This window comes from Chionomys nivalis, chromosome 1 (assembly GCF_950005125.1).
Source record: "Chionomys nivalis chromosome 1, mChiNiv1.1, whole genome shotgun sequence".
Taxonomy (NCBI): Eukaryota; Metazoa; Chordata; class Mammalia; order Rodentia; family Cricetidae; genus Chionomys; species Chionomys nivalis.
Window position 1 is genome coordinate 184,557,730 of NC_080086.1, and position 14,717 is coordinate 184,572,446.

Consider the following 14,717-nt stretch of genomic DNA (forward strand, 5'->3'; position numbering starts at 1 on the left):
ATCAAGGCCAAAGGTCTTCATTTCCGAGGCCTAGGCTCTCCGTTCTCAGTCTAGCCCACTGAGACACTGCAGACCCCAATTCCCATGAGTCCTACCTCCCAGTATTGAAACAATGAGTTGAAAATCATTTTTGGTTTTCTTGAATCCAGGGCACAATTATCTCCTCCTCATGCCCCCCGCTGTCTCCGAAGGCTGCATGATCAGGGATTTCAAATTACCAGAAACTGTTTGCCTTGCCAAAGCCGAGTCCATGTTCCGGAGGTGGCCCTAGCCCATTGAAGCTCTTTGGCTAAGAACTTCCCCCAAAGGTGCCTTTGCCTCAATGATGCTCGGGGTAACCCCGAGGTTTGCCAACCTCCTCTACCCCTCCTCACCCGGAGGTATCTCTTGCCATCGTTTCTCCCACTCCTCTATAAAACCTGGTGCCCCCCACGCCCCGCCCGGCGTAGCGCCCCCTTTCTTGGCTGCGCCTGGAGGGGAACCGAAAGGACAGGGTGCGCGGGAGGCACGCAGAGCTTGGGGCTGCCTGCGCTCGCATTGCCTGGGGAATTGGCTGAGGGCGAGGCAGTCCCGGCTGCCCTTTATCGCTCGCTGGGCTCGTCTTTTGAAACTTTATCAGTGAGTCTCACCACTAGCCGCAGACGCGAGCGGCGGGGGGGCGGGGGCGCAGAGGCGCCGGCAGCCGTGACGAGGCGCTCCCGGAGCTGAGCGCTTCTGCTCCGGGCACGCATGGCGCCCGCACACGGAGTCTGACCTGATGTAGACGCAAGGGGGTTAATATGAACGTCCCTCTCGGTGGAATCTGGCTCTGGCTCCCTCTGCTCTTGACCTGGCACACCCCTGAGGTCAGCTCTTCATGGTGGTAAGTCCACGCATATGGGCGCGGTGTTGATGGATTTTTGGAGATGGAAGGGGGGACCCTACTGGTCGCATAGACCCTCCCTGGCTGTTGCCCAGTCCTGGTAGTTGTGAATTCTGGAGCAACACGGTATTTTCAGAGTATCCTGAGCCTAAACCCTTTGCTTTTCTCCAAAACCCAGTTTAGCTTTGACAACTCCAAAAACATCCCTATGCCCCACAAATGAGAGCTCTAATGTTTGGATGTTTGGATCCAGCTGAATGACAGCAAAAGCAGCCAATATCTTATTCCGCTGAGAAATGTGCTAGCCTGGTCTCTAACTGTAGTAGAGACGGTGTGTGTGTGTGTGTGTGTGTGTGTGTGTGTGTGTGTGTTCACCTTGAAAATGACAACGGCCACCACCCACCCCAACATCCTCAAAAAACTGCCTCAAGATAAATCAGTCCAGGCAGTTGGAGTTGTAGTACCTGAAGCCTGGAATTTTGTATTATTTCCCGTCCTTCCACATTCCTGTTCCTTCACCCCAACAAGGCAGCCTCCAGGTAGGAACTATTACTTTAATACAAAACTACTAGATCTGAGGTACCCAAGAAGTTAGCCTACTCGAAAATGTCTTCCTAAAGCATAACTAGGCTGCTCTCTTTGTATGCTGACCTATGGTTTATTTTGTGTAGTCTCTGCCTATGCAGAAGTCGTTTCCACCTCTCAACTTTATGACCTTGCAAAGAGATGGAGTTGAGAGCTCTGTAACTTTCTTGTACATAGACTACCCGGGTAGATATTAAAGTACTCCATACCAGTTCAGAAAGATTGGCTACTCCCCACACTCATCTTTTTGTATTGGACAACGGTAAGACTCTCAGCCAAAGTCAGTGACTATTTAGACATCCAAGTGCCTGAGAGAAACAGCAAATCACTCGAATCACTGCTGCTAATGGGGCAGGGGTGGGGGGAGGGCGTGAAAGCTCCTTCCTAAGGGAGTTGAACAGGGAGATCTTTAGCCTTCCCTTTGCTAACACAGGACCAAAGAATGATTTATCAGATTGACTGTTCTTTCAATAAAAGGATTATTTCTGTTTCCATCTGTGTAGAAATATTATCCGTTGCTCCGGCATTTTCTCACATTGTCTCTCAGCTGTCACAGCTGTAATGATTTTATGATCATATAAAATAATGGCACTATAAGGAGAAGCTATTCCCCTTGTTTGATCACTTCAAAAGACCCCGTGGCAGCTTAGGTTATCCAAAAGGTACCTTTCGAAACCTTTCACGACTAATGGAGAACATCTGCCCAGAGATAATGATGCAATTTTTTTGTTAAAGTTTCTTTTTGAAAAGTATTTTATGGTGCTATCGGACTGATTCTTCCAAATATTTAGTGTTCTTGATAACAATAGAAGGATTTTTTTCCCCAAAAAAGTTTCTATAAGCACCAAAAAGAGCTAGAAAATAAAACCATTTTAAGGACCCTTTAGTGTGGGAAGAATGCCATGTTTGTAAGAAGAACACAGCCTCGGATCCCAGCAGGTGCTAATGGGATCGATGCTGGCAGTTTTGAAGACATTTAGGTCAAACAAATGGGAGTGAGGAACTTCTAAAGGTCAGCTTCCTCCAAAGCCAAAAGCAGACATATGGCAGTCCCTGAGAGCAGAGAGTTCTTTGAAATTCTTTCTGTGTTCTCCTAAACACACTGCCCCCCTTCAAGCCCTGATCTTCACAACGCTACTACCTCCACCTCCCTTTCCAAAGCATCATTTGGTGGCCCCAAATCCGGGAGATAGTCGGCATTCTATTTGGAAGTAGCTTTGATCCGGTCATTGGTCATTGTCCCCTTGCCTGCTTCTGCACTGAATGGAAATTAAATACCCCTTGTCTGCTGGTGTTAGCAGAAGAAAAGTAATTCCTACTCAGTGCTTTGGATGCTGGCCTCCTGGGGAACACCAAGCTCCCTTCACATCACTTTTGCCTTTCTGTTGGTTTCTCACAGGTACATGAGAGCTACAAGTGGCTCCTCTAGGGTGATGTGTGACAATGTGCCAGGCCTGGTGAGCCGCCAGCGTCAGCTGTGCCACCGACACCCAGACGTGATGCGCGCTATTGGCCTGGGTGTGGCTGAGTGGACAGCGGAGTGCCAGCACCAGTTCCGCCAGCACCGCTGGAACTGCAATACCCTGGACAGAGACCACAGCCTCTTTGGCCGGGTCCTACTCCGAAGTGAGTCTCCTGCCTTCACCCAACTCCCTACACCAGTGCTCAAAGCCCCTGTGGCGTGCTTATTGGCATTCTGTTCAGTGAGTTGCACTTTGGGGTAGCATCATCTCATTCCGGAGATGAGGGCTGTAGCAGTCAAGGAACTATCTCAAGTCTATGTGTCTTTGGTGGAGCAGGTTGACAGACCGCAGGCTGAAGGATTGCAGGCTAGTCTCCTTCCATGCTTTGCTCTGTCCATCACTTCAAAACTGCGTGACCATTTGAGATCAAAATTTGTCTTTGGAGAAAAAAAGCAACCACATAACTCTTTTGACTTTTTTTTAAATGTCTTTCTGAGGCTTGAGCCTTTCAGAAGAATTTGATCTGAAGATCAAGATAGTATGTTGAGCATCCAAAGACTATCGTTACTACTTAAGATAACTACGAAAATTTTGTGAGGAGAGACAAATCTTACCTTACCACCTTTGACCTCTTGTTTGACTAACCATGTCAGAGTCACTCTGTGTCTACCTAACACTATTTTCCATAGAATGTAAATTCCACAAGGACAGAGACTAGCCTGGATTCCTTTTATCCACTTTGATTGGTGCCTGTGCATTGTAGGCCCCATTTCATTCACTTGCTACATGAATGACTAGGTAAACTTGTAGTGAGAACCTATTGCTTTTCCAGCTACATTTTAGTTAGTAAGAATATTTATGAATGAGGACTAAGAACCTTGAATGTAGAGATTTCTTTTTCTCCTAGAGGGAGATTTAATTAGTGTTTTCTAATTGATACAGGGGGTCTTTAAATGTCTGAATTCTGAAAGTAACTCAAAGCTAGTGATCTATTCTCATATGATCGGAGAAAATAAATTAAAGCCAAGTTTTACTTTCAAATAATATTCATCCACTATGCTGGCAGGAGGGGCATTCTTCAAGAAATAACTCTGCCCATTTGTTAGTTGGAAGTCTGACTAGAAATACAACAGTTTATGTGGAAAGACAGAGACAGAGAACTTTACACTTGTTTTTGCCCACCCCACTCCCTCCCATTCCCAAGAAAATCATCCAGGCTGTGCACTTGGTAATGCTTACCAGAGGGTGTTTCTATCATGTCATCATCATAGCCCGAGGCTTTTATGAGGCCAAATGCATAAATGAATGTCTCTAAAATCCCCCAAGGGCGTAGTAGTCTCACTCTTGGAGTATCCCTAAAGTTAATTTACTGTGATACTCTGCAATTTTATTCTCTAGTTTAAGAACTATATTCTTAAGCATTCCTTTTGGAGTTTCGATATGACATGGCAAATTTTTGAAAGGATAATCGCAAATGTCAGCCTCATGGAATTTTAAGACTTCACCTAGATTAGTTCACCAGTAAATCAATTAGTGCTGGGCCTTGTCAAAGAGAGTTTGCAAATATCCATCACAAGTCATCACAGGCTGTATTTTCCCTGATTAAAATAGATCAAGAGTTTCCAGTGATTTAAATTAGAAGAACTTCCTATTTATATTGGATAAACCTGTAGACCTCTTAAGTATTTTGCTTATGGAGGGGTGAAAAAAAAAAACAGCCTTTAAATCAAAAATGAAAAGAAGTTATTTAAGTTTTTAAAATATTATTACGGGGCAGGGAGGGAGGCATGTGGAGGTGAGGAGACAAGTTTAAAACTGGTTTCTTTCTTTCTTTCTTCTTTCTTTCTTTCTTTCTTTCTTTTTTTCTTTCTTTTCTTTCCACTGTGCGGTCCTAAGAGTTGGCTCAGCCTTTTCTTGCTGAGCCATGTCACTGGCCTAAAAGGAAGCAGTTTCAACAAATGATGCAAAAGATGGCATCTCTGCCAAAGCTGAGGGTCAGTTCATAGAACACTTTACAGAGTCACTGAGAGGGAAGAGATTGCAATGGGAGAAAGCTGAACCCATTGACTTGGTCTAAGGCCTCATTGACTTGGCCTCAGGTAAATAAGGGCTTCCTACTGGGACTTCCTACAGACAATGCTGAGCCCTTTGCCAAGGTGCTCAAAACTTAAAACCCTCAAAGCAGCCCAGGATTTGTTTCCACTCTTCACAGCAGGCCAGCTTCTTCCCAGTTCCCTGCAACTGTCACTGGCGATTTTGCATTGGTTTGCGGAAGGCTGAATTTGGCCTACAGCAGCTTATCCTGGAAATAATCATGAAATTCCAATGAAGTAATCCACAGACTTCTCACAGTTAATTACTTAGAGGGGTATTTCAATCTACAGTTGGGAAGAATTCTCTGTTAGAAACATAAATGTCCTTTTAGGTGGATCTAGGAAGACGAAGGGTAACACCACTGTAAGGAGATGATTATGCTACTAAAATCTCCCATGATTACAGAGAAGTGAAGAGCATTTGCCTTATGTGCCCAGAGACCTGAGTAAAACAGAATGAATTTTATTTAAAACATTTGGAATTTACCTTTCACAAGTAGTGAAAAACCCAAACAGTCTTTTAAGTAGATACCTCTGAAATTTTAGAATGGGCTTTAAAAACAAAAAGGGATTAGGAAGGTTCATCCTTGTAAGTTTCAAGAGGAAAAGACAAAAGAAAACAAGGACAGTAAAGATAGGATACAAGAAAGCATTTAAACCCGAATAAACCCTGACTACATGCCCAGTACTGCTTGGTGCATTTCAGTCCTCAAAAGATAGCAACTCCAACAGTAACACACCAGGAGACATCCGTATCACCATTTAGATGAGCACTTTATTTCAGTTGTGCTGGACTAAAGAAGAATCAGGGTTTCTAAGAAACCCATGACCAAATTCTGTTTTGTTACAAGGCCAGATCCCAAAACATGCTACTGTTTCACACACAGCCTTTTAGCGAATCATCTAAAACACTTAACTGAAAACATCTTCACTCCATGTCTACATGAACCCACAACATCTGGAGGTAAAACAAAAAGTGATGTGGCAATATCTAGACATTAATGAATATGTTTAACTGATAGTGTATATTTAGAGAGATGATGTTTTCCTTTGGAAATTATTGTTGAATTATAGAAAATTGCTATATTTTTGGTTGAGTCAATAAGTTAATGTGATTGTTTAGCTATCACTTGAGAATGAATACTGTGTCTTAAAAACCTCTACGACTTTTAAAATACTGTGAGTTCCTAACATGCTATGGTGCACATCTTCCATGCTTTTCCTCACTTACAAAATTTCTTACTCAAATTATAAGATTAGTGGCTAACACATTAAGCATGTGGGATTATTTCCCACATACAATATCTGTAAATATGGATACTGAACTTCAAATCCCAAACTAGACTTTCAATGATAAAGAGACAACTATCAGCAAAAATTTTTCAAAACTATAAAAATAGATATATAATGAAAGTGTTGTTTATCTCAAAGTCAGTAGACAAAATCAAGCCAAATTAGTCGCCACCTCTCTATTCCTGTTCACCTATGTGGGAGTTGGAGAGCATAAGCTGAAACTTTTGATAGCGTTCCTGGGAGCTCACAGTCCTCTGTCTAGAGTACTGCTTGCTACCTGTGACAAATACTCATCTAAGTGATTATCCCTGAAAATACTGATTCCCTTTTCAGATGGTTAGAGTTTGGGATGGAGATATTCCTAAAAGGCTTGGGTAAGTGCCACCTAATATGGTGTAGATTTGAGTCCCTGGTCTTTAATAACGAGACAAGCAATGCAAATTTTGCAAGCGATGCCCAGTAACCTGTAGCGCCAACTGACAAGTGGAAATGAGCAAGGTTTCAGTGTGAAAAAGTGGTCTGTTCTCCCAGCTGGTGTGGTTCAAAGAGTCACACTGCTCTTGACAGATTGAACCACTGAATGGTTCTCTGCTTTCCGCCTTGCCTTGGCATTAGCTTGTCCAGCCTCTATTTGGATTGTTAATATATTTGGCTGCAGCAGCCATTAATAAAAAGCTATGCTAATAACAATGAAATACAGTTCCACTTGAAAAATGAGGTGCACGCAGACCCCCAAAGAGCCTTATATCTGTCACTCTACCACAACACTGTGTTATGAGTTACTACAGATTATTAAAATAATTTAATGTAGTTATTGCACTGAAATATGTACCTCTCGGCCTGCAAGTGAAAGTAGGCTGCTCTCTAATAAAGAACAAGTCTACAAAAGCCCCCAAAGGGTTCTTGCCCAAGTCTAATTATAGCTGGTAAATTTGTTTCTTTTCAGAAAAACCAAAGGAAAAGCTTTTCACTGTCTTTGACCCGATACCGATGTTTAGTGCAGGTGTTCCAAAAGAAAGGGAAATCACCTTAGTAGTTAGACACAGTATGCAACCCAAGGATATTGCATATCACCTTCAACAATCTTCCAATTACTTGTGAAAGCTGATGGCAAGCCAGGAGCTGGTGACTGCCTGAATTCTCTTCCCGCTCTAGCCCGGAGATTTCCTTGATGTCAGTATTTCACTGTCTGTAGGTTAAATTTGCCTTAATATCTTCAGTAACGCTAGAGATGCGGGAGGGTGTTTGTTCGCTCTAGCCTCCAGGTCTTAGGTTCAGGCAGTCTTCCACCACAGCCTCTGGAGTAGCCAACACTATAGTCACACGCAACAGTATCTGTCTTGACAGTTTTTTTCCAAGTTGTGATGACTTCTAAACCATACCATGGAATGAATGATAGAGTTGGAGAATCCAGACTGTTTTATAGAAGGAGAAACGAAGTGACTCATGCCGGTCCTAATATTATGGGATATCTACGGTTTGGGTTGAATGTGACTTGCTGAAACCAGGAGCAAGGCTATTTTTTTTTTCAATCTTTTCTACTCTGTCTTTAAGGGGAGTTGGACATTAGATATTTAAATGCATCAAAGCCTACTTTAAGTGCAAGTGATTCATATTAAAGAAATAGCCTGGGGTCTCGAAAAGAATCCTTGAACACCATAGGAGATGCACCATGTGACAGCAAAGTGGAAGACATTAAGAGACGCTCTCTGACCACTTTTAAGAAAAGCGTTTTTGTTTCAGGTAGTCGGGAAGCTGCCTTTGTTTACGCCATCTCCTCAGCTGGAGTTGTATTTGCCATCACCAGGGCCTGTAGCCAAGGAGAATTAAAGTCCTGTTCCTGTGACCCAAAGAAGAAAGGAAGCGCCAAGGACAGCAAGGGCACCTTTGACTGGGGTGGCTGCAGCGACAACATTGACTATGGGATCAAGTTCGCCCGGGCGTTTGTAGACGCCAAGGAAAGGAAAGGGAAGGATGCCCGAGCCTTGATGAACCTTCACAACAACAGAGCCGGAAGGAAGGTAGGAACCACTCTCCTGTTCATTTGAGGACCCTGTGGCACTGGGACTCATTGAGACAGAGCTTACCTTCAGATTTCCTGGAGTTGACTAAATGCTGTGTAGACATAGCTTCCTTCCCACTGTACCCCCAGCCCAGGGCCACTTGTTCTAAAGAGTACCACCAACTGGGCTGAGACATCCCCACCCATGCCCCGCCTGCTTTCCCACAGCTGAGTTCAAGGAGTCCACTCCATTGCCATGCACACTGGAGTGATCCCTCTGGATAATGTGGAGGTATCATCTGCCAGCCAGATAGTTCTTCATCCTGAATAGCAATAGAATATTGAACACTTGTAGGGTGCACCAATACCCAGAGCATCTTCTCCTAGATAGTCCGTGAAAGCAGTTCACTAAGCCTGGTGAGATGGCGTCTCCTGAGTGGCTTCTTTGGAAGCCAGACCCAGTACTAACTATCAAGCCTCCCCCACTTTTTATGCTACCGGCTGAATAAGAGAGCCAAAGAAACACCCTTATCATTTCATCCTGATGAACCTCCTGGTCCATAGGAATCTAGTCTGCAAGGGCCTTTCAAACACCCATTTGGCGCATAAGGAAAGTGGAGCCCTAAGGTTCTCACCAGGAATTGGTCAGAGGTCAGGATTAGCACTCAAGCACTTCAGCCTAGTGTCAAAACCGCACCAGTGCCCGTGGTCAAGGCATTAACGAGGTAGGATGACTCAGATGGCATCTTGGTCAGACCAACAAGAGAACCAGAATGTTGTTATCTCTGCCTTTGGTCATAAAGTAGAAACTGACTGAGATAAACAAATATTTGATCTAAACCACTAAAAGATAATCTAATTGCCAAAAGAAACAGCTGCAATTTGTCTTTTGTCAATAAAGCATGAAATATGCCTATATTAATTTGTAAAAAAAAAAAAAAGATAAGCAAAAAAGTAGAAGGTGTGGAGGAGGGACTGATAGGCACAGGAAAAGCATAGCATAGAACTGTTCGGATGAAATCCCCTTACTGTGCTCCTGAAAAGAGCAACTCTCATTTCAAAGAAGTCCAAGAAAGGGACTCTCACTCTGCACTTGAAATAGGATGAGTGTGGCCCGAGCTGTTTACAAACAGTGCCTGTTTTGAACTTAAACATTAACATTCTTCATTCGTGTGAAGCTGCGGACTTATAGTGACCAGTGCCAAGAGTATAGGCTGGGGTTGTGCAATCCGCCAATTGATAACTGCTGTTTGCGCAATGATTTAGATAAAAATAATCTATACTGGCCTTTGTTTGGACACTGCTAGAGCGCGTGTACATTGTAAAGTGTGGTGTTTTGGATAGGAGCACACTGCTTAATTTGAATGGGGTATTTTAACTGCATCTCTCTATTTGGAAAGATAGGCAACACTGTATCCAAAAGAGTGTAACATAAAATATATGCTAAGCTTTTCTAATAGCTCATTAGACACTGAATCTTCAAAACGATAGATCTTAGCTATTCTGTACCGGGTCCTACATAAACAAGTGTTTTAATGTAAATCACATGATTGTTCACTGCACAGAGGTGAACAGCTGTCGGGCCTCAGATGTTCTCCTGCCTACTCCACAGAACTTAGGAGGCTACTTTTGATTGGAATAAAAGTGCACACACTGACTTTTTAAAATGTGGCTTTAATTAATGGTGGGTGGGCAGATTTTTTTTTTCAAGGAGATGCATGATGTCAGTGAATATGAACTTTAATGAGAGTAAGTGTATGGAGATAAACATGCGTCTCTAATTCTCTTCTTGCGGTCATTAGGCCTCCAGTACCAACTCCCCCTTCTCACCAGCAGAAGGTCTGTGGGATCAAAATGAGAACAGGCTGAGCTGTGTTTGAAGGCAGCCTCCTGAGCTAAGTTTCCAACTGGCCCAGCTCTAGAAAATCTCAGCCCCCCAGGACTGACAGAAACATCAGTCAGGAGTTTTCTTCTGTTACTTTTTAGTGCTTTCCAAATTGTCTGATAAGAACACCATCTACTTTTTAAAATGAGAGTATTGGTGGTGTGTGTGTGTGTGTGGGGGGGGGGAATAATATATTCTATTTGAAAGAAAAGTCATCTGTTCCGAGATATATCTGTTTGGTCAATGCTAAGTCACAACTCAACACTGCCATCCACATAAGACCTCAATTTCCCCCAATAACTACAGCTAATTAATTTATTATGACAGCTGGTTAGAGCACCCTCATGTGTTTCTCTTCTGTAATACCATTTAAGTCTGTATTATTCTTTCTAACCATTTTCAAAAGACTTTATATTATTTTTCTGCTTTCATGTTCACTTGCAGTTTTTCTTTCGTTGACTCTAGTTTTCTGGTTCCAAATAGAATTAGGAAGTAAGTTCAACTGGTTCTAGAATGTTCGTCCGCAGTTTCTTCAGGCTGTGAGTCTGAAGGAGCCATGCTGTGAAGACTTGCAAGTTAAATTAAGACAATTTTCAGTGAATGACCAGCAAACAACACCAGGTCAGAAGCCACTGCTTGTTCTCTTCCGCGAGCTTGTTGTAAGGGGCTTCGAAATTAGTCTATTCTTTTTTCTAAGAAGAAATAGCCACAAGTTCATTAAACTTTATTAATAGAACTGAATCAGAATAATCTTTCAGTCTAATCAAATACTGCTCTTTAACAACTCCTGAAGTGTCCATAAGAATACAAATCCCCATAACAGAATTCTATAAAAATGTTTTCTCCAAAGCCTTCTCTTATTATGGTGGAAACAGAAAGGACGTGGAATTCAGTAGTCAGACTCACCTCAGCATTCATCTTGCAATAACAGTAGCCTTGCTCGCTGGTTTTGTCTGTTGTAATGTTAAATGAAATGTGGAGAATATGGGAAGGTAGGTATAAGCGAGCAGCTCAGGCCTCTGGTGTGGAGCAGGTACTTAGAGAGGTCTCTTTCCCATTAGTGGAGCCTACATTGTTTATGACTCAGGTAAGAGAAGCTGGCCCAAACCGAACGTGAATTGTTATTAGTGTTTAGTCAGTCATTCCGTCTACAGACTCCTCTTCTGTACAGTCCAGTGCACATTCAAGACAAGTACAGTTTTCCCAATTTTTAGAGTCCTCCTAACTGTTCTATAAGAGGGTCTTCCCACATCTTCATAGGAATAAATGGAGCCTCAATATGTCTAATTTCAGGTGGGAAATTGCCCACAAGGAGTTAAGGGGCCCACGTAGGGTCAGATGATGAGATGCCAGTCTCGGGGTTCAAACACCGTTGTGTCTGCCTGTAGGCACATGTCTGTATTTCCACATTGTCTCTATTTCTGAACCTTCTAGAAAAACAGCAGCTGCTTGCTGTCTTTGGAAGGTGGCTTCAGTGAGGACATTTCCCCTTGTGCAGCTTCATCTCACAGACTCTCTCAGTGAACATGGGGTTGCTCCTGGTCGTTTAATCTTTGTGTTTTTAGTTTTTTCCATATAATCTATTTGGATCATAAGTTCCACCCCTTAAACTCCTTCCTACCCTACCCACCCAACTGTGCTCTTTCTTTCTCTTAAAAGAACAAAAACAAATGAAAAACGAAAAGCCAACAACAACAAAAACCAAAGCTTAGAGACCATTTTGTATCTATCAACTACTCCTGAGCACGAGGCTTGCCTGGAAGTGTGGTTGATGTACCCAGTGCCACTACACTGATAGAAACTGATTTCCCACACCCGGTAGATATCAATCGCAAACACCTCCTAACTAGAGGTGAGATTTTGTGCTCACCCCTTTTGTGTCTATAACTGTCCTAGGTTTCAAATTGTGATACAAAAGTTTTAGCAATAAAAAAACATGCTATTGTAATAAAATATTACAAAATATTACAATATTTATAATAATAAAAACAGAAGCACTCATGAATGGAATAGAATTGAAGACCCAGACATAACGCCACACACAAAGGGACAATTGATTTTTTTTTTTAAACAAAGACTCCTAAATAGCAATTGATTCTAACAGGGAAATGATGTTTTAATGTGGAAAACATGACCATGGGTCATTGTGAGCTCCACTTAAGCAACTTGATCTCATTCGAAAGATTCACAGAATGTCAGCGAACGACACTGCAAGTCTGGACGCACTGGGTGATACTTAGTTCCAAAGAGGGCTTGTCAAAGCCTCCAGGACAAACACACTGGGGAGCACTGACTTAGATGAGAAAGCAGGTAGAAGAGAGAAGTGCATGGCCACAGGAATAGCTTTTAGTCAGAGTAATGGTGGCGTTTAAGTTCAAGAAAAGCTGCCTCTGGTGGCATTGTAGGGAAGGGGCTGTTAGCTGAGGAGATAAATGTCTCTCCACACAGTACACACTCACATTCTCTCTCTCCTTCTCTCTTTCTCACTCTCTCTCACACACACAAACACACATACTCACACACATGTTCTCATACACTCCCTCTCTTTCACACACACACACACACACACACACACACACACACACACACACACACACCACATGAAACCTACAAACTAGAGACAAGAGATTTCCCATAGAGAAACTCCATAAAGGTGAAGAATGACCAGGGTTCCATAGAGAAGCTACTTACAGACTTAATGGGAGCAAAAATAGGACATGTGTCACACCTATGCCAAGACATTTGGATGCCCCTGGAAAGACGCAATACTTTAGTTCAATATTACATATTCTTCAATTCCTTTTAACTCTGCTTTGAAAGAGTAATGGGTATCAACGTTCAAACCTTTTATGATATATTTGAATTAATGATAAAAATTGATTTATTAAGAAAATTGCAAGATTTCTTCTAGCTCCTTGAATTTTATGACTAGTCTCAAGTATTGGTCTCAGGGATGTTATAGCTTGCTCTCTGATATTAACTATAAAACAGAGCATTTGGTAACTTTGCTGATACTGATTTTTGTAATAATAAAACTTAATATTGTCCGTGGTAATCATGAACAATTTCTAGCTATAGATGTCTTCTTGACTAGGGCAATAAGAAGGCAAAATCCTATAATACTTGAACACAGTCTTGGACAAGCTACCTGTAACATTTCTATAGCATTGCCATAGAAAACAAGATGCCCAAACATATGCACCGGGTTTCAAGAAAATCTGAAAGTTAAGTACATTTTCCATGTGAGAAAACAGGAGTATTTACTAATTGAAGTGATCTGAAAATTCAGTTCTGTTGCTACCCTGCATTTTGTAGGGGAGGACGTTCTGGAATGAGGGACTCCAGCATTCTGCCCAAACAAGTACCAGGCAAAGATTGAAAAGGGGAAGCAACAAGGCCTTTTGGGAAGGGGAGGGAAGAAACAGCAAGCATTTTTAAGTTCATCCACAGGAAATGCCTCCAAAGTAAACATTTAAAAAAAAATCAATATTGTATAACTTATAGCCAGTACTTTAAGGTTAAAAAAAATCTAAATTCTAATAAAGATATCAAAAAATAGATGCCCTGATACCACTTGAAATAGGTAATAAACAAATAATGGATGTGACTTCAGAGACCTGGAATATGATGAAAAAGAAACCCTACTCTTAAAAAACAAGGAATATCAATAAACAAGGGAGGAAAACCAAACTGCTCCGCAGAGCCAAACTGTGTTTACCTCCTCTTCACCCTGCCCTTCCCATTAACACCCTCCAGCATCTTTACAGGACACAAAGTTCAGCTCGCAAGTCTGTTTCCCAGCTGATCTCCTTAGTCCATAATACTCAAAACTTAAATCTTGAGACTTCGGAGTGAGCGCCCGCCTCCGTCTCATTAAACCCCAAATTAGTGTGTATTCGATACACTATACGTCTCTTTATACCATATGAACTGAAACCCAACCAAAATTAAAGTTCTCAAACAGAGGATAACTCTTAACAAAACCGGTTCAGTTCCATGAAGGTTCTGTTATTAGAGAATAACAGCTGAATTATTGTAGAGATGGTTGGTCAATGGGAATGCTAAGTCTCACATATACAAATCCTACACCTTATATTTTCTACCCAAGCAAGCCCACCTACCGTCACTGTTTTTAATAGCTGACAGAACTGAAGCAATCCCAGGACCTTACTGAACGTCATAAATGTTTGCAGAAGCTAACCAATTGCACTTTCTCTAATAAGCATTCCTGACTTCCCTGGTTCCAGTGCTTGTACAGTTGAAGGATATAAATTGTTTCAGGGGTTCAGGAACTCCTATCTTAGAGATGTGGGCCTGTCAAAAGGATTTAATTGGTAATAAATGCGCTTGGCTCTAAGCCAATCTGGAAATTAAATAATGTGTTTTTAATGTGTGTTTCCTCAGGAAAACCGATAGGACCAGAAATATGTTGGCTGCTTGGTGAAATACAACTAACTAAAAACCGGAGCAGCGACACTTCTTCAAATGCCGCAGTTTATAAGTTCTCACCACATAGAGACCTAAAACAAATTAT

At 42.1% G+C, this 14,717-nt stretch overlaps 1 protein-coding gene across 1 annotated transcript in view; it reads left to right on the plus strand.

The window, feature by feature from the left end:
* Nucleotides 1-652: 652 nt before the first annotated feature.
* Wnt2 (Wnt family member 2) overlaps nt 653-14,717 on the plus strand; it is a 40,372-nt gene continuing 26,307 nt past the window's right edge. The window contains exons 1-3 of the mRNA XM_057774978.1: nt 653-862; nt 2,847-3,073; nt 8,040-8,317. Coding sequence (XP_057630961.1) covers nt 780-862; nt 2,847-3,073; nt 8,040-8,317 — 588 coding nt within the window. The 5' untranslated portion in view covers nt 653-779. The remainder of the gene's footprint in view (nt 863-2,846; nt 3,074-8,039; nt 8,318-14,717) is intronic.